Below are 26,613 nucleotides of genomic sequence, written 5' to 3'. Positions count from 1 at the left end.
CTGGGTCCCAGAAGGTGCTCACTAAACACTCCTCGCGTTACTGAATGAACGTTGGACGCCAGGCAGCCCGGGTCAGGGGCTGCACAGAGAACTTGCAGTGGTCGGAGTTCGGATGACCTGAGTCCTGTGTGTCAGAGTGAGAGGATGTTCCTCAGCTGCCCTTCCCCCACCTAGAGTGGATGGCAGTGCTCGTGGACACCCAGTCGGAAGTATCAGTCAATACAAATTCTTCGATTCATGTAAAAACATCTTAATAAAGAAATAAAAATCATTTCAAGGGATTCATATTTTTGAACCAACTCTTACCTAGTTTTGCTGCAGGTCTTTTAGGCATGTGCTCTGAGGCAGCCTAGCGATGAAGACAGAAGTGGTTTTCCTCTTGTCTACAGAAAGCGGTCTGCCACCATCTTGCCCTTGCCCTGTACATGTTAAAGAGTTCAATATGGACCCTAAACTCCTCTTTTTGGTGAGATAAGGGAGAGTCCATCTTAATTCTATTTTTTCCAACAGCTAACACTCAAGTGCTGGGTGGACAAACTGACCACCAGATGGAGGGGGTGAGAATACCTCAGGGCTCTCAATTCCTTTCTCACATGGATTCTAGATTCATGTGAGATTCTAGATTTACATGTAAATCACTTTTCCCCTTTTTATGAAAGTGATAAATATTCAATTTTGAGAATTTAGAAAATACAGATACGCAAAAAGGAGAAAATTTAAATCACCATAATCCCAACACCAAGAGATAACTACTATGAATATATTGAGGTCATTTTTCCCCTATGAAAATATATACTTTTTATTTTATAAAAATGAAAGCATGTGGGGTGGGGCAGTGAAAACAATTTTCATACAGAAAGTGTAGGGTCACTGAGGAATCTAACAAACATACCCTGTACTGTTCACCAGCAGCACGGCCAGACGTGAACCTCTGGTAACGCGTGTGGGTGTGTGTTTGCATACCTGGGTGCGTCTGTAAGAACGAACTGCTCCAGGTAAAGCTGGCATCTCCTCGCTTTTCTCTGCAGCTCCATTCCCCGTCCTCCTCGTCCAGGAGTAACGAATAGCCTGACCCTCCCGGTATATACAGTGTTGCCCATTGCCCATGGTTTCACTTTCTGCGGTTTGTTATCTGTGGTCTGAAAATATTATGTAGAAAATTCCAGAAATAAATAATTTATGAGTTTTAAATTGCATGCCCTTTTGAGTATTATGATGAAATATCATGCCCTCTCACTCCATCTCACCTGGGATGTGGATCTTTCCTTTGTCCGGCAACTTCACACAGTGGATGCAACACCCTTTCCCCACACCCAGCCACCGGGTAGTGACTTAGTGTACACCTTGGTTATTGAAGAGACCACATTCACATAACTTTTTTTTAAGGTTTTATTTATTTATTTTTAGACAGAGGGGAAGGGAGGGAGAGAGAGAAACGTCAATATGTGGTTGCTTCTTGTGCATCCCCTACTGGGGACCTGGCCTGCAACCCAGGCATGTGCCCTGACTGGGAATCGAACTGGCGACCCTTTGGTTTACAGGCTGGCACTCAATGCACTGAGCTACAGCAGCCAGCGCCACATTCACATAACTTTCTACAGTATATTGTTCTATTTTATTATTCTTGTTATTAATCTCTTTCTATGCCTAATTTTTCAATTAAACTTTATCATAGGTATGTAGTATAGAAAAAAAACAGCATGTACAGGGTTTGGTACTATCTGTGTTTTCAGGCATCTACTGGGAATTTTGGAATGTGTTCCCCGAGGATATGGAGGGACAACTATATGTATATATATATGTATGTATGCATATGTGTCTAGTGTACATGTTTATATAATTTACGTAAAAGATAATTACTATGCATAATGATCTGAAACCTATTACTTCCACTCTAGTTTTTACGTCTCCATGTTGATACAGGTAGCTGTAACCAATTTATTTAAACAGCTGCATGTAGTCTGTTGTATGAATATGTCACATTTTATTTTATTCCTCTATTGTTAAAATTTAAGTTGTAGCTAATATTTTACTATTACAACCATTGCTGCAAGGAAACCCCTGTACAAGTTTTCTTGTGTATGTCTAAATACACATCTGCAGATGTGTATTTAGAACTGGAATTGCTATGTTGAAGGGTGTAAATATTTCAAGATGCTGAGTTAACTTCCAAAGTGGTTTTGCCAACATGTACGCCCTCTGGCACTTTATGAAAGTTCCCACTTCCATATATCTTCATTGGCACTTGCTATTGTCAGACCATTCATGTTTGACAACCTAATAAGCTAGAATTGTATTTCACTCTCTTTTTCATTGCACTTCCCATGATTGCATGTGATTTTAAGCCAATCACTGTTTTGTAACTGCTTCCCGCACTTAATGTATTGAACACCTTCACATATGAATAAATATTCTCCCATATAATTTTAAGGCATGCTATTTTGTAGGGCTGTGCCACTGTTTCTGTAACAAATGCCCTAACATTGGAATTGACACTTACATTTCCAGGACTTGGCCGTTACTAACGGCACATGGGAGCTGTTGACGCAGAATGGTGCAGGTGGACTTTGGATTCAGACAAACCTGGCTTCCAGTCTGAGACCCACCACTTGCCAGCTGTGCAGCCCTGGGACAGCCCTCAGAGATGACAAGACTACGGTGACCCTCTGGGACCTCACGGTCAGCATGAGATCAGCCCCTGCGGCCAGCTGCAGTTTGAGTCCTGGTTCTGCCACTCACTAGCTGTATGGCCTTAGGAAAGTTCTTTAAGTTCTATCTGCCTCCATTTCCTCATGTGTAAAACTAGATATGACAACAACAGGGCCTACCTCAGAGGCTTGTTAGAATGAGGATGCAATGTAATGGATGATTTTTGCATAGTCTGGCATATAATAATATGTACATTTATTATATGCATACTGGTCAAGTCTAACTGAAATAAAATAGAATGTTTGTAGATCAAAACAGATCTTCATAGTCAAGTCCAATTTACCCAGATGGGGAAAATGAAGTTCAGAAGAATGGGTGACTAGTTGCTGTCCATCGATCTGTGGAAAGAGAATGAGGGCCACCATCATTGGGCTTTCTCTGGCACTTTAAGCCATGTCGTGACAAGAAAATCTGGAATGCCAACAAATTGCAAACCAGACGTCCATCCCTTCAGCACATACATTCCATGCGGTTCAACTGCCATTCTAAGCGGATGGTCTTGCAGTGTGTGCGGGCTCACCAGTCGCTCTTTCCTGAGGCCAATTTGCTGCAGGCACGACAAGGTGGGCTTCAAGCACTTGGTTACCAAGCCTGGATGCCAGAGCATGGGAAGTGCAGAGCCCTGTGTGTTCTGCTCACTGCTGGGGAACAGGAGAGCCTGATCCCAACTGTGGCCACTAACACATCAAAAGCTCCAATCCTCTGCCAGAGAAGCTTCAGGGGAGTAGAGAGTGGGCACAGCTAAGATGTGCAGATGGCTTGGCAGCATGTAACCTTCGTGACCCCGGACATCTTGTTGCTGTTCCTCAGATTTGTTATCTCTCCCGGGGCAGGCCGGGCACACCTACCCTCAGGGCCTGCTCAGCCCGGGCCATACCTGACACCAGCCACCGGCTGGGAACACAGGCTTTCCTTCCACCCCTATACCCACTCTTCCATTTCAGAATAACTCCTGTGTTCCTGTCACTAAAATGGACAACAAGGATGTTTCCAAAAGGCAATAAATATAGTTTTCCTTTGAGAGGAAATCACTTGGGTATTGAGAAGGTTCTCCAGACACAGGAGTATGACCAAGGAGCTTTCTGAGAATCTTGTGTCCATGTGCTAGGATATCTAGGAAAGTGTCCTAAAAGCCTGTAAACCACTAGATAGCTTAACCGCTGTCAGAGTTCTTCTTTGTGGTTTCAATAATGAGAAGTCCTGAAACTCCTATTTGATAAATTGAAAAATATGTCTCCCTTTCAAGACCCTTCTAGAAGAAAATGGAATATATCTACTTTGTTTATAGATTCTATTATATAAGTATGTACATATATGTATATGTAGACTTATGTATGTATGTATATAAATTGTTTAAGTAAAAATCTCTTACCACCTTCTTCACAGGCTTTTCTCTGTTGGAATTAAGAGCAGCTTTATAATTCAGAGTTGATCACTAAAAATACATTAAAAAACTAAAACGTTTAATGTGTCCACTTGAAGTTTTCCAAGCTTTACGATAGTCCAGTTGAGAGTTGTATCTGGGAGAAAAGAAGCAGCGGAGTTGGAAAGATTGAAGGCTGAGGGAAGACGGGGCAAGTCCCGGGTGGGGAGGGAGGGAGGGAGGGGAGGAGCCAAGCGCCACTTTGTCACGTGTGGATAGGAAGCTAAGACAATTGCTTCAAAATCTTCCCTCTAGAGATTAAGGCAGAGTCTTTGGGAGCTGTGAAAACAATTCCGCCCTCTAGTTGGTAAGGGAAAAAAGAAAGAAGTTTCCAGACTCATGTGAACAATCTTTCTTCACTACAACAAAAGTTACAGTGTTAAAAATCTCACTACGGCAGTCTGAACTGCTGCTGGTGGGAGTGAAAATCGGTACAACCATTTTGGAATAGTATTGGGCAGTAGGATAAATTACAGCGGCCACAATGTGCTGTTCCCCTATGCAGAAGGGGAGTCTCATGCTCCCCTCAGTGACTTGTGGGACCGGTGGAACATGGTGGGGGTCATGCTGCCTCACTTCCAAGGCTCATCATGACAAGCCTTGTAGATTTCTCCTTGGTTACAGGCTCCGGGGGAGCCGGCTGCCACATCAGACATCCCAGCCCCCTGTGAGTGCCACGCTAGAGAGGCCTCATGGAGGATCCTGACAGTCATAGCCTTACCTGGCCTGGCAGATGTCCCTGCTGAGCCATCAGATATGTGCAGGAAATCGTCTGGGACCCTCCAGACCACATGGTGGCCAAACCTCAAAGACACATAGTCAATGCCACATAGAACAATCCTGCCAATACTACCTGAATTCATTGCCCACAAAATAGATACAAAGTGGTGATTGTTTCAAACCACAGACTTTGGGGGTAATTTGATAAGCAGCAATGGATCACCAGGGCAAATAACATCCACTAAAGCTTAGTATACCCACATCCTAGACCTGCCAGTTCCTCTCCTGAGTAAATATCCAACCAGACATGTGTTGATTTGTGCCAAAAGAAATATACGAGAAAGGCCATAGCAGCTCCACATTCCTAACAGCCCCAAGGTGGAAACCACCCCAAAAAGGCGAGATGAGAAGTATCCATCTGCGAGGTCAGGCTGGATGGGACCTGTGGCGGCAGGAGAGAAGGGTGGCAGAGAAGCCTGGTTGGCTGCTTGGGACCTACCTGAGGGAGCTCCTAGTGAGAAGGTTGCACGGTGTTGGGGATAACACTGCTGTCACAGCTAAATGCCCACTGGAAGAGGAGGCACCCAGTGAGTGACCACTCCCTCCATCTCCCATCACCACCTGTGAGCCAGGCCCCTCTGAACCACGACACTTTGTGTGAATCATTGTAGGCGTACAGCGCGCTTGGCTTGTGCCTGATGAGAGGGAAAGCAGGGAGGGAGAGAACGAAAAAGGAACAATGAAGGCTCTCACGTAAGAAACAGGTATGTAAGCCCTGACTGCTGTAGCTCAGTTGGTTGGAGTGTCATCCTGTAGGCCAAGACTGTGGGTTCAATTCCTGGTCAGGGCACATTCCTGGGCTGCATGTTTGGTCCCTGGTCAGGGTGCCTAGAAGAAACAACCGATTGATGTTTCTCTCTCGTGTCGATGTTTCTCTCCCTCTTGTTCTCCATCCCTTCCCCTCTCTCTAAAAATAAATAAATAAAATCTTCATAAAAAAGAAACAGGTATGTAAATAAGTAATTATACTATAACATGGGAAGTGCTGTATTCCAGGTTGGCACACTGTTTCTATATTGGTCACTCGATTTTACACCCTTGTCCTCTGTTCCCCTAAGGATACTCCTTGAGGGCAGGGACTGTGTGTTTATTGACTCCACCGCATGCAGCACAGAGTCTTGTGCTTGGAAATTACTTCAAACCTATTTAAAAACAAAACTTAATAGCTGAGTTAAGCCAGAGCTCATGGGGTTTATGGAATCGCATGAGAGGTCACCTTGACCTGACGTGAGCCCTCCTCTGTCTGCAGTCAGGTTAGAGGCGATATGCTTGGGGCCGAGGGTAGGAGAGAGTATGAGATACTATAGGCATCCAAGAACAAATGTCCCTTCCCTAGTGTCCCAAGAGTAGGCCATCACGATAAGCTCCAGGCATGAGGGTCCCATCTAAAGATGCAGCATCATAAAATGGGGGCCAGGAACCAGCTCTGGCCAAGGGGGGCAAGCAAGCCCCCTGGCAGAAGGAACACCAGGAGGTGCAGAGTATCTCACTGGGCCGGCTCATGTCCTCTGGGGGAGCAGGCTCCAGGACCCCAAAGAGCCATGGCACACAGCTGAGCTGGGGAGGCCTTTCTGTCTCCTTCCACAGTGAAGTCAGGTAAACTTCTCTGATCCATGTCCCATAGACCAGGTGCAGTTTAGAAACTGGATGTGGTTTAGGGTGTGGTTTAGAAAGTGTATGTGTGTGCACACTATACACACATGCACACGCACACACACAGTTCATAGAATGCCAACTGTGCAGTAACTTCATTGACTTTTTTAAAAAATTAATCCTCACCTGAAGACATGTTTGCATTGTTTTTTAGAGAGAGAGGGAAGGAAGGAGGGAGGAGGGTGGGGGGGGGAGAGAGAGATGAATATGAGAGAGATACATTGATTGGTTGCTCCCCATACATGCCCCGGCTGGAGACTGAACCTGCAACCTAGTTATGTACCCTGACAGAAAATTGAACCTGCAGCCTTTTGATGCATGGAATGACAATCCAACTCCAACCAAATGAACCATGCGGCTAGGGGTTCATTGATTTTTTTAATCACTAAATATATTTTATCAAGCAATTAGAACTAATATTGTATGAGTGTGGGTGGGGAGCGGATGTCATGGAACTCTAAAAGGTTCAGAAACATCACTCTAGTGTATGGTGTGCCAAGATGCTGAGATATATTAAGTGGGCTTTTTGTTGTAAACTAAGGCACCACAGTGGCAGGAAGGGAAGGTAGGAAGGTGGTAGCTAAAAAATTAATGTGAATAATGTTAAAGTGTGATATCTCTTTTGCATGGAGAGTAGATTTTAATCAATTTTATCTCCCCATTGAAGTTGACCTAAAGTCCTTAGCCAACTCCCCCAACCTTGGCATACAGCCGGGAGTTTGGATTGACAGACTGTTTTGGTTGCATCTTTCCACTGACCAGACAAAAGTGATTTTTTGTGTGTGACATTTTATACTCGGAAGAATGAGTAATTCTGAAAAAGTCCACCAGAGGGAGCCAAATGACTGCTTTAGAACTATTCACTGCAGGTTCGGGCTTCTTTAGGAGGCTGTTTGATAATAGCTGGAGCGCTTCCGTCTGCCTCACTTTCCCCTCCTTCGCTCCTCCCGTCATGACTTTTTAAAATTCAGAAGTACTCATAGCACTAGAAATGCATATTCTGTATTTTCTTACTTAACAACCCACAGACTTTAAACAAATACCGCTGTAGCCTCAACGTGAAGGTTCTCTACTCTCTTAATAGAGAATAGAATCATTTTTTAAAATCTTGTCTTAGGAAAAAAATAACATTGTGGGTGCATGGTGAGGAATAAATCTGGTCAAGTATATTGGTGGGCTGGGGGTTGGGGCTGGGGTATAGGAAGATGATTTATAATTGTAAACAATTTACCCGAAAGTGAATTTTCTTCTTACACTGCCCTGTGGGTTAGCTCTACATTGGGAATTGCCTAGACAAACACGTTTCCTGCTTCCCTGTAGCCTCAGACCTCTGACACTGTCTGTAGACAGCGTGTTCTCCCGTTGGCACCGGCTGTGGCCGGCTCTCTGCGGCCAGGAGAGCTGGGAGATGGTGGGCTTGAATTTCAGCCAAGGTCTTAATTCCCACCCTCACCTTTTCAACCCACAGCCGGGGCCAGTGGGTCCTTCTTCTGAGACCCCACCCATTTTGTTTGTATTATAGCTCCAATTCCATTATGCAAATTTAAAATCTGATTTCCTTATTAAACTGTCAGCTCCTCGAAGAAAGAATTTTGTCTTTTCTTCATAGCCCCAGAACCCAGCAAAATGCAAAGCATATACTAAGGGTTACTCATTGTTTATGAAATAAATAATAGCTTTATAAACGAGGTACAAAATAATAAGAACTAAGAGCAAGCATTTACTATAAGCCTCGTCTAAGCACTAGGGGTATCCAACCTGTGGCCTATAGGCCGCAGGTGGCCCAGGGTGGCTATGAATGTGCAGCCCAACACAAAATCGTAAATTTACTTAAAATATGAGTTTTGTTTTTGTTTTTGTTAGTGTTTGTGTATTTAATGTGTGGGCCAAGACAACTCTTGTTGAGGAGGAGGATTAAGTAACATTCGCAGGGTCTTGTGGGTTTGAGGCCTGGGACAGTGATGTGAGAGCCCGGGCGCTCAACCACGGACGGCGCCGTTAGCCAGCCCGCTGGGGAGCTAGAGAGAGCGGCTTCACAGACCTGGACCTGCTCACGACTGCGCTAAGGATGCCAGCTGCCTCACACTTGAGAAAACCTTGACTAGAGTAACATGCAACTCACCTCAGTCCTTAGGTATGTCAAAAAGCTAAGCTATGGTAACAAGACATCTCTAACCCCAAATACAGTGGTTTAAAGACAAGAAAACCATTTATTCCTGATTCAGATATAATTTTGGGGTGAATGTTCTGAGCCAATGAGCAGCTCTGCTCCACGTAGTCATCCAGGGACCCAGGCTCTTCCATTCTGGGTCCTGCCATTCCCAAGAGCCTTGTTTTCTTTGTGGTTGGGGCTGGACCACACTAAGTCTGGGTAACAACCAGGAGGAAAGTAGAAGCAAGCATGCGGGAGGCACACTTGCATCTTTTTAAAAATTTTTAAAAATTTTTAAAAATGTTTATTCATTTTAGGGGATAGGAGGAGGTGGGGGGAGGGGGGGAGAGAGAGAGAGAGAGAGAGAGAGAAACATTGCTGTGAGCAAGAAAGATCGATTGGTTGCCTCCCATATGTGCCCTGACTGGAAGTTGAACCCCCAGCCTTCTTGTGTACAGGATGACACTCCAACCCACTAAGCCATACTGGCCAGGGCCAGTGTGTCTTTGCAGAGAAGTGGGTCCTATAGCCACATGTAACTACCGGGATATCAGGTCTCACTGGATGGCTAGGCACACAGTCACAAGTTCATCACCATGGAAAAAAGCAAAAGGAGATTTTGATGGAAGGTTAGCTGTCTCCACCACACTCAGTACTCAAGCTTATGCTAATCAATGCTTTATTAATCACTTTCTTAATGATGAGCATTAGTTATCTAGTCATTAAATTAGGGGATGACACCGGTATAGAAAAGAGAAAAATATTACATTGGATGATAGATGAGGATTTTCTAAAAATTCATAGCCTTAGGCAATGGTTTCTTAGAAGTGATGCCAAAAACACAAGCAACAAAAGGAAAAGTAAACTGGACACCATCACAATTAAAAACCATTGTGTTTCCAGGGACACCACCATTGTGTAGAAAAACCTACAAAATGGGAGAAAATCTTTGCAAATGATAAATCTGATAAAGGACTTGAATCTTGAATGTATAAAGAGATATTGCAGCTTGATCATAAAAAGACAAATATCTCAAGTAGTTTTTAATTGACACACTATCTGAATAGCTATTTTTTCAAAGAATATATACAAATGGCCAGTAAGCACATGAAAAGTTCTCAACATCATTAGCCACCAGAGAAATGCACACCAAAGCCAAAATAAGATATCTCTCTACGCCCATTAGGACAGCTATCATCAAAAAGACAGACCATAATAAGAGTTAGCGAGAGTGTTGAGCCCTTGGAACTCTCATACACTGTTAGGAAGGATGGGAAATGGTGCAGCCGCTTCGGAAAACAGTCGGTATTTCCTCAAATGTCTAAACATAAGAGTTCCCATGTTCTACTCCTAGGTGTTACTGAGAGAAATAAAAACTTACATCCACCCAAAAACTCATATACAAGTGTTCATAATATTATTATTCAATAATTATGAGAAGTATTGCTCATAATAGCCCAAATGTGGAAACAACCCAAATGCCAATCCACTGAAGTGATATAGCTGTATAATGGAATAGTATTGGGGGAAGAAAAAGAATAAAGTACTAATACCTCTATAATACGAATGAGCCTTGAAAACAATGAGCTAAGTGAAAGAAGCCAGTCACATAGGACCACCTATTGCATGATTCTAATTACATGTAATGTCCAGAATAGACAAACCTATAGAAACAGAAAGCAGATTAACGGTTGCCCAGAGCTGGGGTGACAGCTAGTGGATGCGGAGTTGCTTTGGGAGATAGTGAAAATGTTCTAAAATTGATTATGGTGATGGATATAGTACACAGTAAGTATACCAAATATACCAAAAGCGATTGAATTGCCCATTGCAAATAAGTGACTGTATATTGAAAGTTAATTAATCCTCAATAAAGCTATTAAAAATCATAAGGAGCCAGAACAAAGGACTCACACTAACAGGAATGAATTTATCATAGCCCCACGTAACATCCAGCTTGTAGACTTTGAAGATCTGCTGCCGAGTGCAGGAGGAGGGCGGCAGGGCTTGACAGAGATGCCGGGGAGGGGTAAGGACCCCCACAAGTCCTAAGCTCGTTGCAAGCAAACAGCAGGACAGGGCTGCCAGGCCTGTTAAATGTGCTGAGCAGAGGTTGTTCTCTCCTAGTGGAACTTCCGGGGATTGTCCTGAGTTTTAAAGTGCTCTGGAAAACAGAGTCAACTAAAACAATGCACACAGCTCTAAACTCGCTATTGGGAAAATAAACAGGAAGAAGTGAAATCTTAGCAGTTATTGCTAAGGCTTCCATGTTAGAGGAGTCGTCTGGCCTCAGGTGGCCAGACTCATTGGTGTGGCTCACATCCCTGCTTGGGGCTCCCCCAGGGTCTGAGTGAGGGGGTGCTGCCCAGATTGGAGGGCAAAATCCCCTCGGTGCCGGGCTGTTGGCCGTGCTGGGGGGAGGGGCGGGCGGGAGGCGGGGAGGGACGTCAGGCTGCAGCCCTCTTGCCGGCTCCCTGTGGACGCCAGTGAAGAAGGAAGTGGGGGAGCTGGGAATCAAATGGGTTTGAAAAGAAGAGAATCAAAATTATAGCAGGTAAGGTATTTTTAAAATGTCTCCCAATTATGCTTTCTTATAATAAGCCAGTCTCTCACCTCCTAAAATGTCAGATTTACGTTTCTTCACTTGCACTCCACCCCTCACCAAAAATCATTTGAGGGCAGGAAGGGAAGTTTGAGTCACGGCAAGGACTTACTATCCTTGCTCTGGCTGGATAGTGAGTTTACCTTTGACCTCCCTGACGGAAATAAAACAGAGTTACTTAAATAATTCTCATTTTCAGGAAGGAGAAAACATACTACATTTTTAAGAAGTAAAAGATTTACTGACACAACAGCTAACCAAATTTGCTGACATAAATCTTTGTTTCAGAGGATAAAATTTAGGTAGTGGAAAATCATTATTTTTTCCTAAAGCAGAAAAAGCATTGTATTTTATATTTACATGCATTGCTCAGGGGTTGCTGATCTTTTTATTATTTCTACCAGAGCCCCACATATATCAGAAATTAGTTTAAACAGCATAATCTCTGCCATAATTCAGCCACATACACACAAACCCGAACCCTAGCAATTGTTTATGTCCCTCTTCCATGGCAGCACTAAAGTGAGTGAAAGTTCATTGGGAGCTAACAATACACGCAGGAAATCATGTGAAATTTGAAACAGTAGAAACTTAGAGACTAGGGTGGGTGGCACACAGGCTCCTTACCTGCTAGGTGGGCCTTCCAGGAGGAGAGGTCAGCGAGAACCACGGTGGGAAATAAAGAAGGTCAGAATGAAAGTCTGGAAACCCACTCCCGAGGGCTCTGACCGGCCCCCTCCCTGAGGAGGGCAGGGGGCTCGCACCCAGCGAGAAAGGCTGGCGCTGTGCCAGCGAGGCCAGGGAGCAGAAACGCCACATCATGGGCCTCATTACCGGACAGCCGTCCCCCATAGCAGATGCGACCTCACCCAAACACGGGGGTTTGGGGACGAAGGAGACCTAAATCCCCTGGCCAGCCTCGACGCCCGCCTGTCTCAGCATTGCTGCGGCCTCAAAGGGGCCAGGTGGCTCCGAGGGCAAGCCTGCCATGCACTCCTGGGAACTGGGGTTTTTAATCTGCACAATTACAAATGTAATGACTTCTTGCCTCTGTTAGCCAGGCTGTCAGGGAGAAGGCACAGACAGCCATATGTGATGGCGTTGCTAGCAAAAGCTGAGAAAGTACACCCCCAAAGCAACCTCCTTCAGAATGACAGGCATTCATGTGAAAAGATCTGGATGTGCCCAGCTCTTCCTGGGCTTCCCTGCTTGGTCACAACTGTGGGACCATGATGGCCAAGGGCACGGGCTACATGTCTCTTTTCTTCATCTCTAAATTGATGTAATTATAGTCATATCTACTTTGCAAAGATTAAGACAATGCATATAAAATGTTTATGCTTGATATCTGGCACATAGAAGTTTCATTGTTGATTTATAATACGTTTATTCCCTTTATCTGGAATTTCTAGTCCCTCCACCCTTCTGGCAACATTGAGAATATATGTCTTTTGAAATGCAAGGGAAGAAGAGATTAACTGTACCGCTAGCTTAGCAGTGTACCAGCACCAAGTCAGTAGGTGGCCTGAACACACCTGGTAAGTTGGCAGATACCTCAATATACCCAAGGACATTCCTTCTAGGATTGCGATGCAGTCATATCATTCACAGGGTCCGCTCACCCTCCTGTGCACTCTGCCTCAGCAGGAGGAAGCAGGAGAGGGCCGTTTGATTCTTCCTCACTCAGTCTCCCATACTTTCCCACTTCCACCCAGGGCCTCCTCCCCTTTACAGCCCCATGGCACAACTATCAACCACCTGTTACACAGGGTCTGTGGGAGGCAGAATAATGGCTCCCCAAATATACCCACCCCCTAAGATCTAGAACATGTGACCATGCTAGGCTCTATGGCAAAGGTGAATTAAGGTGGCTGATGGAATTCGGGTTGTTAATCTGTTGATTTTAAGAAAGATTATCCTGGATGATACTGGGCGGCCATAAGATCACACCATCCTTAGAAATAGAAGCAGGAGGCAGAAAAAGATGGAAGGAGGTGTGACTAAGGAAAAAAGCAGAGAGATGGCATATTGCTGGCTTTGAAGATGGATGAAGAGGCCATAGGCCAAGAAATGTGAGCGGCCTCCAGAAGCTGGAAAAGCAAAGAAACAGATTCTCCCTAAAGCCCTCAGAAAGGAAGGAGCCCCACTGACACCTCGATTTTAGTCCAGTGGGACCCATTTCCATCTTCAATCTATAGACTGTAAGACAATAAATTGGTGTTGTTTCAAGCATCAACTTTGTGGTCCTTTGCTATGGCAGCCACAGAAAATGAATACAGGGTCTTTCTGCTCATAATCTGGTGACATTATTCTGCCTCTCAAGATGTATCTCTTACAGAGGTGGCACACATGATTTCTCATGTACCCTGATGGGACAGACTAAGCCCCTGTGCCCTGCAAACATGGGTACAAGTCATCATCACAAGTGACACCCTCAATGAGAGCCTGCCCTCGCAAGGCAGAATGACCAAGGAGTGAGTGGAGCCAGCAGCTTGAGGGTATGTTCAGGGGTCGTCCAGAGCTTTGCCTCACAAACCCTTCTGGGCTTCCCAACCTCTTCATCACCACAGACCCATGGCCCCAGGGCCTAAGAGATTATGCAGGTGTTAATGTTTAGCCAATTTTCTTCTTTTTATTCATCAGAGCTTGTGATTTGCTTGAAGTAGCGATAGTTCTCATAATGAGTTCATAGAATTCCAAGCAAAAACAAAGCCAGGAAGCTTTAGCAATCCGTCCCAGTCCAGTCTTCAGTAAATGCTTGACTTCTCTAAGTTTTTATTTAATATTTAAAATACTTAGTGAAGCCCCATTACTGCCTCTATGGCTTCATAAAGGCCCTGGATTGAGAAACAGTGAAAAATATTTCATTTGTATGATCCTTTTAGATCCAGCACTTCCTTCCTCATATCTAACTCCTTTAACCCAAGAGTTATTTCTGGGTGCCTTTCAGCCCTGAGAGTGGTGCACTTTTTTCATCGCCTCAGTAGATTCGCCTCAAGGTCAGCTTGGAGTCTGGCCTGTTGCACAATGGTGATGTCCCTCGTGAGCCTTGGAGGCCCCATAATGTGATACAGAAGCTCGCCCCGGCATGTCCCTGGGAAGGAAGAGCTGAAAACAAATCCCCTGGAATCTCTTTTTATGGACCCTCTGCTTCCCCTCCAAAAAGAGTAAAAGTACATGCCTCCTGCTGCCAGGAGTGTAAATTGTTAGAACCAGGATGGAAAAAAGTTTCGTATTTTCAACTGAGGTTAAAGACATTTGTATCTTATGACCCAGAAATTCTACTTCTTGGTTTATACACAAAGAAATGTTTTCACGGGTTCATTAAGAGACCCTTACAAGACTGCTTATTGTAGCATTATTCGTAACAGTCCAAACTGGAAACATCTATGAGAGAATGTTTTAAAGTGGTGTGTTTATGCCATGTAATGAATGAATGTTGCTATACACAACAGCATGGATATATCTCATATTTATAGTGTTGAATAAAAGAAAGCACACACAAAGGTATGTTCTAGGATTCCATTTGCATAATATTCCAAAAGCAGATGAAATCATAGTGTTTAAGGATTCAGACTTAGGAGAAAACATTCTGAAGAAAATGAAAGAAAGAGTTGCCACAGAAGTTTAAGAGTCATTAGTCCTGGGATCCAGGAGAAGGATGGTGACGAGGGTGGGGGGACATGCAGGGGACCCCTGGGCGCTGGTTATGTTCTGTTTCTTCACACTGGTGGTGCTTATCTTGTGGCAAATCCTGAATTGTATATTGACACATTTTTCTGTCTGTGTGCTATAGTTCTCACTTTCTAAAGGAAAGTTTAAAATGTTTATTTGAACTGTTTTCCTAAAAACAAATTTCTTACATTTGAAGTATTCTTATTTTTTTATTTTCCATTATCATACATATTAATGAGCCTAAGAGGACATTGGAAGAAAATCAGAGAAGTGGGAGAAACATCATCTCTAAGTTTTTCTCCCCAAAACAAACATTGTTAACATTTTGATAGATTTCCTTTTAATCTTTTTCTATGACTAGCTTTTGACATTTTTATTTTTGATTGTAGATGACCATTTTTATTCAGATCTATATGTTAGTATTTTTCACTTAACATTATACTGTAAACATTTTCAAAGTAATGACAAACACTCCACGTGATTATTTCAACAACCACTTATTTCACTTAATGATGCATCATTAAATGACATACCAACTTGAAAAGCATTCAGATTGTTTCCTCTTTTTTCTAGTTATAGTCTCATGGCAAACTTTGTGTCCAGCTTTTTACATACTTCAAATTATTTCCTTAGAATTCATTCCTAAAGCCCAAAATAGTACCTTTCTAAGGCTCTTCATACAAAACATGTCCCTCTTCCAGAATCAGAATTCAAGGAGCTTCACAAGTCTGAACAGGCCCATCTTAGGTCATTTGGAACAGCTCCTCCTAGAATTGGGTAAATTGGTCTATTGCTGTCCCAGACTGCTGCTCCAGTCCAATGACACCCCTCAAATTGAGTTCCTGTCCCTTTCTCTACCTTCCCATGGAGCCACATAGCTTGGGTGTACTTAGGTCACTTAGTAAGATTCCTTAAAGGAGCAGAGCTATAAGCTCAACAGTAAGTCTCTAAATGCTTAATGCAGCAATTGCAACAAAGTTTTAGAGTCCTCATTGAAAAATGAGAATATTAATGCCTATTTTGAAGAAATATATGTGAGTTTACATAACATAATGCATAAAAAGTATAGTGTCTCACACAAAAAATCCTTGTCTGCAGACAACAGGGCCCTTCCCTCCTTTCCTCTTGGGACTCTCCCCTCCCCCACCCCGGTGACAGGATCAAGGAAGAAAGAGAAGGAGGAGGTAAATATTCAGGAAACAAAGGAATACTCTAGAAGCCATGACTTCCAAAGTGTGTTTTATGAGGCAGCTACATTTATTGGATATAATTAGAAAGGCATTTATCCAAAGTCTTGCATTTACCTGGACTGTCACTATGCCTGGGAATCTTACTGTTTGAATCATTCTTGTAAGCGAAAGAATTGTCACCGGAAGTCTGAATCATTTGCTTCTTTATAGTTTTGTCTAGGGTAGTGTTTTTCCAAATATGGTTATTGGACCATTTTGGAATCCCTGGTATGTTCAGGCAAGTAAAGGTAAATGCTGCGACAAACAGTCCCCAAATCTCAGTAGCTTAGCAGCATGAAGATGTAGTTATTGCTCATTTCATAGTTCTTTGTGCATTAGCAGGCTGTAAAGGGCCATCTTTCCATCCAGGGGCACAGGTTCTTTCCACCTACTGCCTCTACCATCATCTAGGGCCTCAGGGTCCTCTGCTGGATCCTCTGCAACCAGCTAGCAGATAAAAGGAGGAGAAAAAAATCAGAGATTGACTTTAGGAACCAATGCTGGAAGTGATGCATGTCGCTTCTGCCTACATTCTATTGGCCAAGCCTCAGTTATACAGTCCCACACAGCTGTCCTATCCAAAAGGAAAAGCAAACAATTTGGTGATCTCATTGTATACCTGGAGTGCTTGTAAATACATAGATTCAGTGCATATATTTGTAACACACTTATATATTCAGCAGGTCTGGGTATATCGGATGGAGATATATATATATTTCCATCCCAGATTAGCTGGATCAAAATCTCTGGGGCCTAGGGGTGTGAAGTTTTAACAGATATTTTCTTAGGCATTAAAGCTGGAGCATTGGCCAAGAGATGGCTTTGATCGTTTCAGCACAGGGTAATACCTCTTTTACAAGGGCAGCCCTATCATTGATTTTACCTCAGATACCAGCTTGGGTACCCAGAACATTCCTGCAAATCTTTCAGAAGCTGCAACAACGGGAGCATAAGGGCTCCTGGGATGGTTTCCCCTCAACACTCAGAATCCAACCTCCCATGAAAAGTATAGGTAATATGGCATTTGCCAGGTCCTTTTCAGCAGTTTTATTCTTAATCAGAGGATATTGTAGAGCCACACTTAGTGAGACAAATATGAACCAGTTTACATAACTTAAATCCATTTGTTTTGGGGACATTGTTAAGGTCACTGTGCAAGACATCATTTTACGGGGACATGTGGAAGAAATTTCTTTCAGCTTTCAAGTACATTATGTAGCTGTTTTTTCTGTGAGAAGTCAATTTCCTTATATCTTACACTCTGAACGATGACACTTACTGTGTTTGTCCTTTGCATTGGCTGCTGGGAAGTTGGAATGAAAACTTTTAGACCATCTCCAGCAAGTGCACAGAACTTGATTCCAGTTACAATTTATGTTTTTGTATTTAACCCAAATATTTTCATTTATTTATTTTCTTAACTTGTTAAGTGTACAGATTTGCACATGCTACTTGATACTTATTTTGAATGAGCAAGTTGTGGAAATGAGTTTTTGTTATGATATTATGACAGAAAAGTGCACAGAAATAGCAGTCCTTGATCTTTTGACTGTGTTTTAACCCAAGGGAAATGTTCCCCCACAAATGACATGCATGAAGCCTAATCACTCATTTAACCAAGTACCAACAGAATCTCCTCAGAGGCCTCAGAATAAATTTATTAATTAAAAGCAGATGTACCTTTTTGAGATCACACTGTCCCAATCTTCATCTTTTTTTCCCAGGATAAAATCACCCTATCCTGGGCCTGGAAATAGTACAGAAGTTAACTACATTAAGGAGCAGCGTTTTGAGTGAACAGCTCTTGGCTCTGTTAAATCTTGCTGTGTCCAAACTTTTCCAAAATAATGTTTAAACCAAATGGTGGAAAGAAACCTGGGAAGAATGTGAATACCTTTAAGACATTATGCAACTATTGGTAAAACTTGACCACATTGAATTTAATAAATAAGTTATGAAGGAGATTGAGAGAAAGGTACCCAAATGTCCATTTAATTAACTAAAATTTATTGAACAACTTTAAAAAATATTTTATTTATTTATTTTAGAGAGAGGGGGAGGGAGGAAGAAAGAAAGGGAGAGAAACAACATCCATGTTTGAGAGGAACAGTAGTCGATTGTCTCTCCCTCGAGTCCCAGTGTGGGACTGAACCTGCGACCCAAGCGTGTGCCCTGACCAGGAATCCAACTGGTGACGTTTCTTTTTGCGGAATGACACCAAACCAACCGAACCACAACAATCAGGGCTATTAAGCAACTCCTTATGTTCCAGGTACTGTGTTAGTGGCTTTCCCATGTTATTATATTATACACGCACGCGCGCGCGCGCGCACCCCCCCCCCCCCCCCCCCACACACACAGAGCATAAACTCTGGGTGGGAGTTATTAAGAGGGTGGGATCGCATTTCTTTCAGCAGTCTCTGATAATGGCCATAGATTTGAGGGAAGTTGCCTCCAGAGCTCTGGCCTTTACCTTCAGCACCAAGGCCAGCGCACCTGGCTTGTCTAGTGTTCTGGAACCTTACCCCTCGAAACTTTCATTGTAATAAAGAAATGTTCTTTGTCAATGAAACGCACCTTCCTAATTCTTAAAATGCATTTTATAAGTTGCTCTTTCGTGGCGTACTCTCTGGTACCAGCAGAAAGTGTTTTTGACAACGAAAAATAAAAATGGTCAAAGTATTGAAGACCTGCTCTCTCATAAACACAGGCGTGCCCGCGCGCGCGCGCGCGCCCCCCCCCCCCGCCACACACACAGATGGGATGGGTGTTGGCTGAGTTCTACTCTTGTCACTCCCAGTACCTCTTCGCGCGAGGAAGCTGTTAGGAACAGCATTCCTTGCTCCTGTCCCAACAAGGACAGGCTCCTGTGCAAGGACAGGGCGGGAGAAGGCAGTGGGAGAGGTGCTCAAGTGCTCAAGATTCTGGTTTCTAGCTCTTGTCTTTCTAAGGGCTTTTTACGCCCTGGGTTTTGTGCATAGCTCTTGATTTAAAGGCTAGCAGAAAAACGCTATCAATCTACCCAAAACATTTCCGTTCCCAACTAAAGTAATAAAAATTAGGAAAACAAAATCAGACAGGGGGAACATTTTCATTTCATGGATGAGGAAATTGAGCCGGAGAGGTTAAGTTACTTGTCCAGGATAAAATGGTGAGTCAGTGATAAAGGTGAGCCCCCAACCCCAGTTTCCAGCCTCCCTTTCTTCTGATCTGTCCTCAGCAAGATGCAGTACTTATATTTGCCAAGTGTCTCCATGATCCACAATTCTGTAGCCCTCCCTCCGGCCCAATTATCGGAAAACCAGAAGAGTAAGAAGTCGAAAGTAAGATGGAGGGCGGCAGCGACGCGAGGCAGCGGATTGCTGCCGCTTCCTTGCTTCCTTTTTAAGAAGCTAAAATCGACTGCTCTTCCTCGGTGACAGCAACTTGCCTGAGGCGCGGCTCCTGGCCTCGGCAGGGTTCCGCGCAATCTGGGCGACTCCAGCTGCCCCTTCTTCTTGGGTCGCCAGCCGCGGAGCGCAGCGCCAACCTGGGGTGGAGGGAGGGATGCCCGAGTGGATGCTGCTGCTGGCGCTGCCCGGGGCCCACTGCTCTGGGATCTGCTTCCTCTCGTTCAGTCAGAGCGCTGCTCGTACCGGAGCGAGGCGGGAGGCGGGGAGGCCGAAGGGCAGCCAGGGAGCCGCCGGGCCGTGCCCTGGTCCCAGAGCGTGGACGGCGCGCAGCACGGAGCGATGGCTCCCCACAGCCAGCCCCCTCCAAGGTTAGCATCAGCTCCAGGGAGAAGCGCGGGTCCCTCCCCAACCCCTCCCCAAGCCCGCTCGGGCCGGCTTCCATCTGATTAGAATGTTTGCTCCATCTGATTAGAATGACAGTAGCTCTGAAGTCATTCATTATGAGAAGAATTTTAGACTTAAAAGAAAAAAGGATCCCACTGTAATTGTGAGTTGTAATAAATGCAAACTTCTGGTGCCTTCCACTGCAGTATGTAAGACAGTAAAAAATGTGTCTCGTCCAAACGCACCCCTCCCCAAGCCCATTGTGAAGTCAATCTCTAACAAAGGGGACGTGTGAATATTCAACACCGAGTCTTTCAGTTGTATTTTCCGGAATCCCTGAGTCGCTCCCCTCCCGTTTTTTAATGGGCGAATACCTGTTTAAGTTTTAAAAGCACATGGAAATCGCCCGCGAGCGACCATATAATTTGATTTGCCAGGCAATCTGCAGAGCGATCGCACATCATTTATAATGTTCATTGAGCATTTTGCCTAATTGTGTCTGTCTCTGAAAGGGCAGCGCACCCCCTCCCGACCGCGAGCAGCACAAGTGGCGACATTCCCATGGAGCGGCCGCGCCGCAGCTTGTCGCATTCAGCTCGGGAGGCCCGGCCGCGCGCTTCCCGTCCCAGGCGACCAGGCGCGCCTGACACTAATAGCTCGCGGCTCAGGTACGAGCGGGCGCCGCATTTGACTCCATTCAATTCACAACCGGCCGAGTTTGCAGGTGTCGCCTTTTGAAATCGCCATTCAGGAGGCCGCTGTTCACTTCTCGCTGCGCGGCGGGTTTTGTAGACGCGCAAGAATGGGGCTGATTATTCTCGTGCCCACATGCCGCCCCCACACGCCCCACCCCCGGCGAACGCTAGGCTTCCCTCGGCCAAAAGAGGCGTTTAATTAGTTCTGGGACCGCGGAGAGCCAGCGTGGCGGACAAAGCCCCGCTCCCCAGGTAACCTCGGTTCCCTGCGGCCCCGGGAGGGAGCTCGCGGCCGCAGCACTGGTCTCGGACCCCGCGTTTCCTCCCGCGCCGCCGTCCCCCGGGCGTCCCGCAGGCTGCCCAACGTGCCTCTGGCTCATCCGCGGGGCTTGGGCGACCTGGGCCACCGGCGCCCGTTGTCCCAGGGCGCGGCCAGCTCTTGGACGCTGCGCCCCCTTCTCTCTTTCTCCATTGCCGGACTAGCCGGGCAAATGGAAGCGTAGCTGGCAAAAGACAGTGGCCGTGGCTGTCTGGTTTGTGGATGTTCTGTCCCTTACAAAACATCCTGCCCTTCCCTTATTGCGGGGACACATTGGACAATGTTTAGGGGAAACACTGAGGACAGTTTCTCTTTATCCACCGCTTCGTCTTAGGACCGCGTGTGCTGAGCTCGAGGCCAAAGTGGGCCTGGGAGATGGCCAATGGCTGCCTCGACACCTTGGCCGGCGCCCACTTCGACCCAGAGCACGCGCATCTGCTGATAGCCTCGGCCCGGTCTCATTCATGGGGCCACCTGTGCTACAGGTACTACTCTCTGCGCCCCCAAACCCGTCGTCCCTCGAAGGGCGGCGAGCGCTGAGCTGTGGCCTCGCTAGAAACCGGATCGCCCTCCGGCAAGTGGGGCCTTCGGGTTCGGGCAGCCCATGCTCCCGGGGGGGGGAGGGAGAGCGGCGCTGTCCGAGCCGGTGCCAGCCTTCTACTTTCGGGGTCCGAGGGGGCTTCGGCTGTGGGGCGGAGGTGAGGGCCCTTCCCGCCTTATCATTTGATTTCCGCGAGCATCTGAGGACGCCGGCACCCATTCGTTCCACTCTCCGCTCTCTGTGTGCTAGCCCGGGGCGCGCGGAGGCGGCGGGGCCGGCGGAGGGCCGGGTGGTCTCTCTCCCCCCTGCCCCGCCCCGCCGGTCCCGCTGGAGCACAAGTGTTGGGATTCCCACGGACCGGCGTGCTCCGCGGCTGGAGGCCCGGGCGCCCGGGGCCGGGAGACGCGGCGGACACAGAGGGGTTTGTAGACACGGTGACCTCCGCGCTCCCGATCTGAAAGGGGCTGAAAGGAGCTGTTTATGGTGCATTACCAGTCGAGGGCTCAGGTACCAGCGCCTTGTGTCGGGAAAGCCCGGCGGCCGCCCGTGCTGCAGGTGTCTACTATGCAGTCGCCCCGGGGACGGGGGAGGGCCGCCGGGGGCTGGGGCGGAGACAGGGGAGGGGTGTGCCCGCCGCCGCCGCCGCCGCCGCCGCCGCCACTCGCGCGGCCTCGCTCTTTCTCCTCGGCTGCGAGGGCAGCCGGCCTGGCGTGCAGCCTGGGACCTAGGGCGGGTGGCAGAGAAAGTAGCGGGGCGGCGGTGGAGGGGACTGCGGTATATTATTTACGGGCTTCATTTGATGGAGAAGGAAGTCTGGAGAGGCTTTGGGCCTCTGCGCAGCTCGGCCCAGTTTCAAGGGCGAGGGCAGAGGGAGGTCACCGGAGGCTAGAACTTCCTGGTGGAGGCCCGTGCCTTCCGGGGGAAGTGGCATCTTGCCCATGTGTTGGGCTGCTTGGGCTCCTGGAGTGTGCCTGGATTTTAACTTGAACTTTCGCCCCTCATGTCCATCCTCGCCTTGTCAATCTTCCTGTACAAAGATGGGCCCGTGCCTGGGTGCAAATTTAACAAATGTTCTTGGTTAAAGCTGTGGCCCTTTCTTCGCTGGCACGAGTCACTTCCTGCCCGGAAGAAACGAAGGCAGGCGCTATACCCTTAGTGGGTCACCTCCGTGGGCCCCTGCGCCCCCAGAGGCCTGGCAACCTTCTCCAGTTGGTTTCTATAAAGTAAAACCTCAAAATGCTTTTCCCTTGGGAGAGGGCGGTGGAGATTGTTACTTGAGTTTACTTCCCAGGTTGGCCCTCAAAAGCCTTCCAAAATACTGAAAAAGAAAAATAGCACAAAAAACCACTGCCATGACAATAAGACCATTTTTTTTTTTTTGAAGTGATGTTCAATGGTGTTCAGAGCCAACCTAAAAAAGAGGTGGAGGCAGGCAGAAATTTTACATGTGTCTAAAAGAAACACTTAAGTACTCCCTAAGGCTTCGGAGGCTGTCTGCCTTGTTTCTTTATCTAATGCTACCTGGAAACTTCCTTTCCTTTCTTGCAGGTACATCACCACCATTACTTTTATATGTGTCATCAATTATTAGGATTAGCTTTTGACTGAGTGATTTTCTTAAAGTAACAGGGAAGTCGGGGAAACAATGGTGAACAGGATGAAAAAGATGAGGATGTGTCTAAAAAGAATAGTTTGAAGGGAGAATGAAAGGGAGAGAACAGATTTCTTACACGGTGAAAGAAGGCATTCCCATCTTTAAAAAAAAAAATTAAAAGGATGGAATCACTCCTGCTCTATCATCACAGCTTAATAAGTTGCCAAAAATAGGTGTCTCTATGTCCTCACTTTTATTCAGTATTCAGCACACTGCATCCTGGCCCACACGCTCACACTGAAATTCTCTGTAGTCACTTTCACCAGTAACTCCCATGTCCCCAATTTAAGGACAGTTTCCAGGACTTATCTTACCTAAAATTGCAGTAAATAGGCCCACCATTCATCCTGACACCAAGAGCAGAGTCCTTGATATCACGTATTTCTCTCCCGTCTCCAAGCCCCACATTTAGCAAGCCACCAAGTCCTAACAATTCTCTCTCTGAAATCTCTCTCCAGTTTGCCCAGCCACCACCCAGTTCAGGCCTTTATAGTCTCTCAGCTGTTCTGCCAATGCAGCCTTCCGTCTGGCCTCGGAGCTGTTCTCCCTGCCTTTAATCTTGCTTGGCTCCAGTCCATTCTCCATACTGCTGCCTCAGTGTCCTTCCTAAATGGCAAACTTGATCACACTACCCCCTTGATGAAACCCCTTCGATGGCTCTCCATTTCATGATTAATCATTTGTAAATTATAAGCATGTGCTATAGTAGTGCTACTGTACTAATCAACTATATACACTCTAAAAATGGACAAGACATACAGATTTTTAAAGAATGAGATAAAATGTAGATGATAGTTCTCGTATTTTCTTCTCATACTCCAATGGCTCTTATCCATTCTGGAAATGTCTCATCTATATTATGCCAAACTCCTTCACACCACTCACAAGGTCTTTCTTGATCTAGACCCTTCCTCCATTTCCATTCTAATTATTTCCCTTTGCCTTATCCTTCATAAAGTTATTTTTTATTTTTTGAAATGCCACAATAATCCTTCTATTGTCCATTTCATGTTTATTTCAATCTCTACTCTCCATTATCGTTTGTCTGTAAATTCCATGTGGCTTCTCCAAAGAGCAGCCACAACATGGGGGCCTACCTAAGGTAGAAGCTTTTCAGGTTAATTCTTTTTTACTTCACTTTAAAAAAAAATTAATGTATAATTGACATACATTATCTTATTCATTTCCAGTGTATGTCATAGTGATTTGGTATTTATACACACAAATTGATCCCCACAATAAGTCTAATTACCACCTATCATCGTGCAACTATTATTGGCTCCATTCCCTATGCTATACATTATATCCCCACAACTTATTTTTTAACTGGAAGTTTGTACCTCTTATTTCCCTTCACCTATTTCATGCTCCATACCCTCCCTTCTCTGGTAACCACCAGCTTGTTTCCTGTATCTAGGAGTCTGTTTCTGTTTTGTTTGTTTGTTTTGTTTTTAAGATTCCACATATAAGTGAAATCATATGGTACTTTGTCTTTGTCTGATATTTCACTTAAAATAATATCCTCTAGGTCTACCCAACTTGTTGCAAATGGCAAGATTTCTCTCTTTTTATGGCTAAGTAATATTCTATTGCATCTTCCTGATCCATTCATCTATCAATGGACAATTAGGTTGCTACCATCCTTGGCTATTATAAATAACACTGCAATTTACATAGGGGTGTATGTATGTCTTCAAATTAATGTTTTTGTTTTCTTAAGATAAATTCCAGAAGTGGAATTTCTGGATTGTAGGGGAGTTCTATTTTTACTTTTCAGAGAAACCTCCATACTACTTTCCATAGTGGCCACACCATTTTACATCCCCATCAACAGTGTGTGAGAGAGTTCCCTTTACTTCACATTCTCATTAATACTTGTTATTTTTTGTCTTTTTGATAATAGCCAGACTTGAATTCAGTAAGACCTGAAACCATGAAACTCTTGGAAGAAAAGATAGCAATAAGCTCTTCGACATCAGTCATAGCAATATTTTGGGGGGCTAGTCTTCTCAGGCAAGAGCAACAAAATAAAAAATAAATTAATGGGCTTGTATAAAACTAAATAGCTTTTGCACAGCAAAGGAGACCAACAACAAAATGAAAAGGCAGCCTACTTTTGGAGGAGGCTGGGAGGAGAAATTTTCAAATCATGTTTGATAAGGGGCTAATATTCAAAATATATTAAGATATTCTAGAACTTAATATCAAAAAACAAAAGATGATTAAAAAATGGGCAGAGGACTTGATTAGACATTTTCTGAAGAAGACATACAGATGGTCAGCAGGCATATGAAAAGATGCTCAACATCAATAATCATCAAGGAATTGCAAAAGCAAACCACAGGTTAATTCTTATGTGTAAAGCACTCCGAAAGCATAATCTTATCCTTCTGCACCTTCCCATCTGCTTTGCTCAAACCTATCCAGCCACTAAAGTGTCCCTTAAGTACTGGGGACTCCTAAGCCCAGTGACAACATATATCATTTTAATCAGAATAGGAAAATATAATAAAATGGATGATGTGTTTGCAGTTTTGGTTCTACCTGGTATATCCCTTAACACTCTTAGGAGTTGCTGCGCATACTCCTGCCTCCATCTTGACTTTTTACATTGGGTCTGAACTCAGACCTGGTAGGTTCCAGGTGTCTAGAAAAATAAGATACAAGGACCAAGAGCATGTGAGAAAACAAGGTGTTCTACCAGGAGGTGTGTGTGAGTTACCTGCCATTGAGTCAGCTCTGACTCCTGGCCACTCGATGAGGTCCACAGTGTCCTGCTCTCAGCAGCCCTGCTCGGCTCCTGTAGACACATGCCTGTGGCTTCTTTTATTCAGTCAGTTCATCTCATTTCTGGCCTTTCTCCTGTCCTGCTACCTTTCTATGTTTCCCAGCACTATTGTCTTTTTCAAAGAACTGCCTTCCCATGATGTGCCTGAAGCAGAACAGCTTCAGTGTTGTCATTTTTGCCTCCAGTGATGTTTCAGGCTTACTTTGCTCTAGGATCCACTTGTTGGTCTTTCTGGTGGTTCTGGGTATCCACAGAGCTCTCCTCCAACACCATATTTCAAATGAATCATTTTTTTCCCTATCAGCCTTCTTCACTGTCCAATTTTCATATCTGTACATAGTAATTGGGAATACAAGGGTGTGGATGATCTTCACCTTGGTCTCTAATGACACATCCTTGCTCTTAGTAAACTTTCCTAATTCTTTCATTGCTGCCCTTCTGAATTTCAGTCTTCTCCTGATTTCTTGGCTTCAATCTTCATTTGAATTGATGACTGAATGAAGGTAAGCAAAATTTTTAACAATTTCAGTGCCTTCATTGTCTATGCTAAAGTTGCGTATTACTCCGGTAGCAATAATTTATGTCTTTATGATACTCAGATGCAGTCCTTCTTTGAC

The 26,613-nt window shown here is 45.1% G+C and overlaps 1 protein-coding gene across 1 annotated transcript in view; it reads left to right on the top strand.

The window, feature by feature from the left end:
• Positions 1-4,078, top strand: part of MSRB2 (methionine sulfoxide reductase B2) — a 48,797-nt gene extending 44,719 nt beyond the window's left edge. The window contains exon 5 of the mRNA XM_054592745.1: positions 2,509-4,078. Within this exon, the coding sequence (XP_054448720.1) occupies positions 2,509-2,742 (234 nt within the window). The 3' untranslated portion in view covers positions 2,743-4,078. The remainder of the gene's footprint in view (positions 1-2,508) is intronic.
• The last annotated feature ends 22,535 nt before the right edge of the window (positions 4,079-26,613 follow it).

The sequence above is a fragment of the Pteronotus mesoamericanus genome, unplaced genomic scaffold, assembly GCF_021234165.1.
Source record: "Pteronotus mesoamericanus isolate MK-2021 breed Mesoamerican mustached bat unplaced genomic scaffold, CSHL_Meso_final contig_130, whole genome shotgun sequence".
NCBI classification, from domain to species: Eukaryota; Metazoa; Chordata; class Mammalia; order Chiroptera; family Mormoopidae; genus Pteronotus; species Pteronotus mesoamericanus.
Note: the sequence above shows the minus strand (reverse complement) of the source record. Positions and strands in the feature narration are given on the sequence as shown.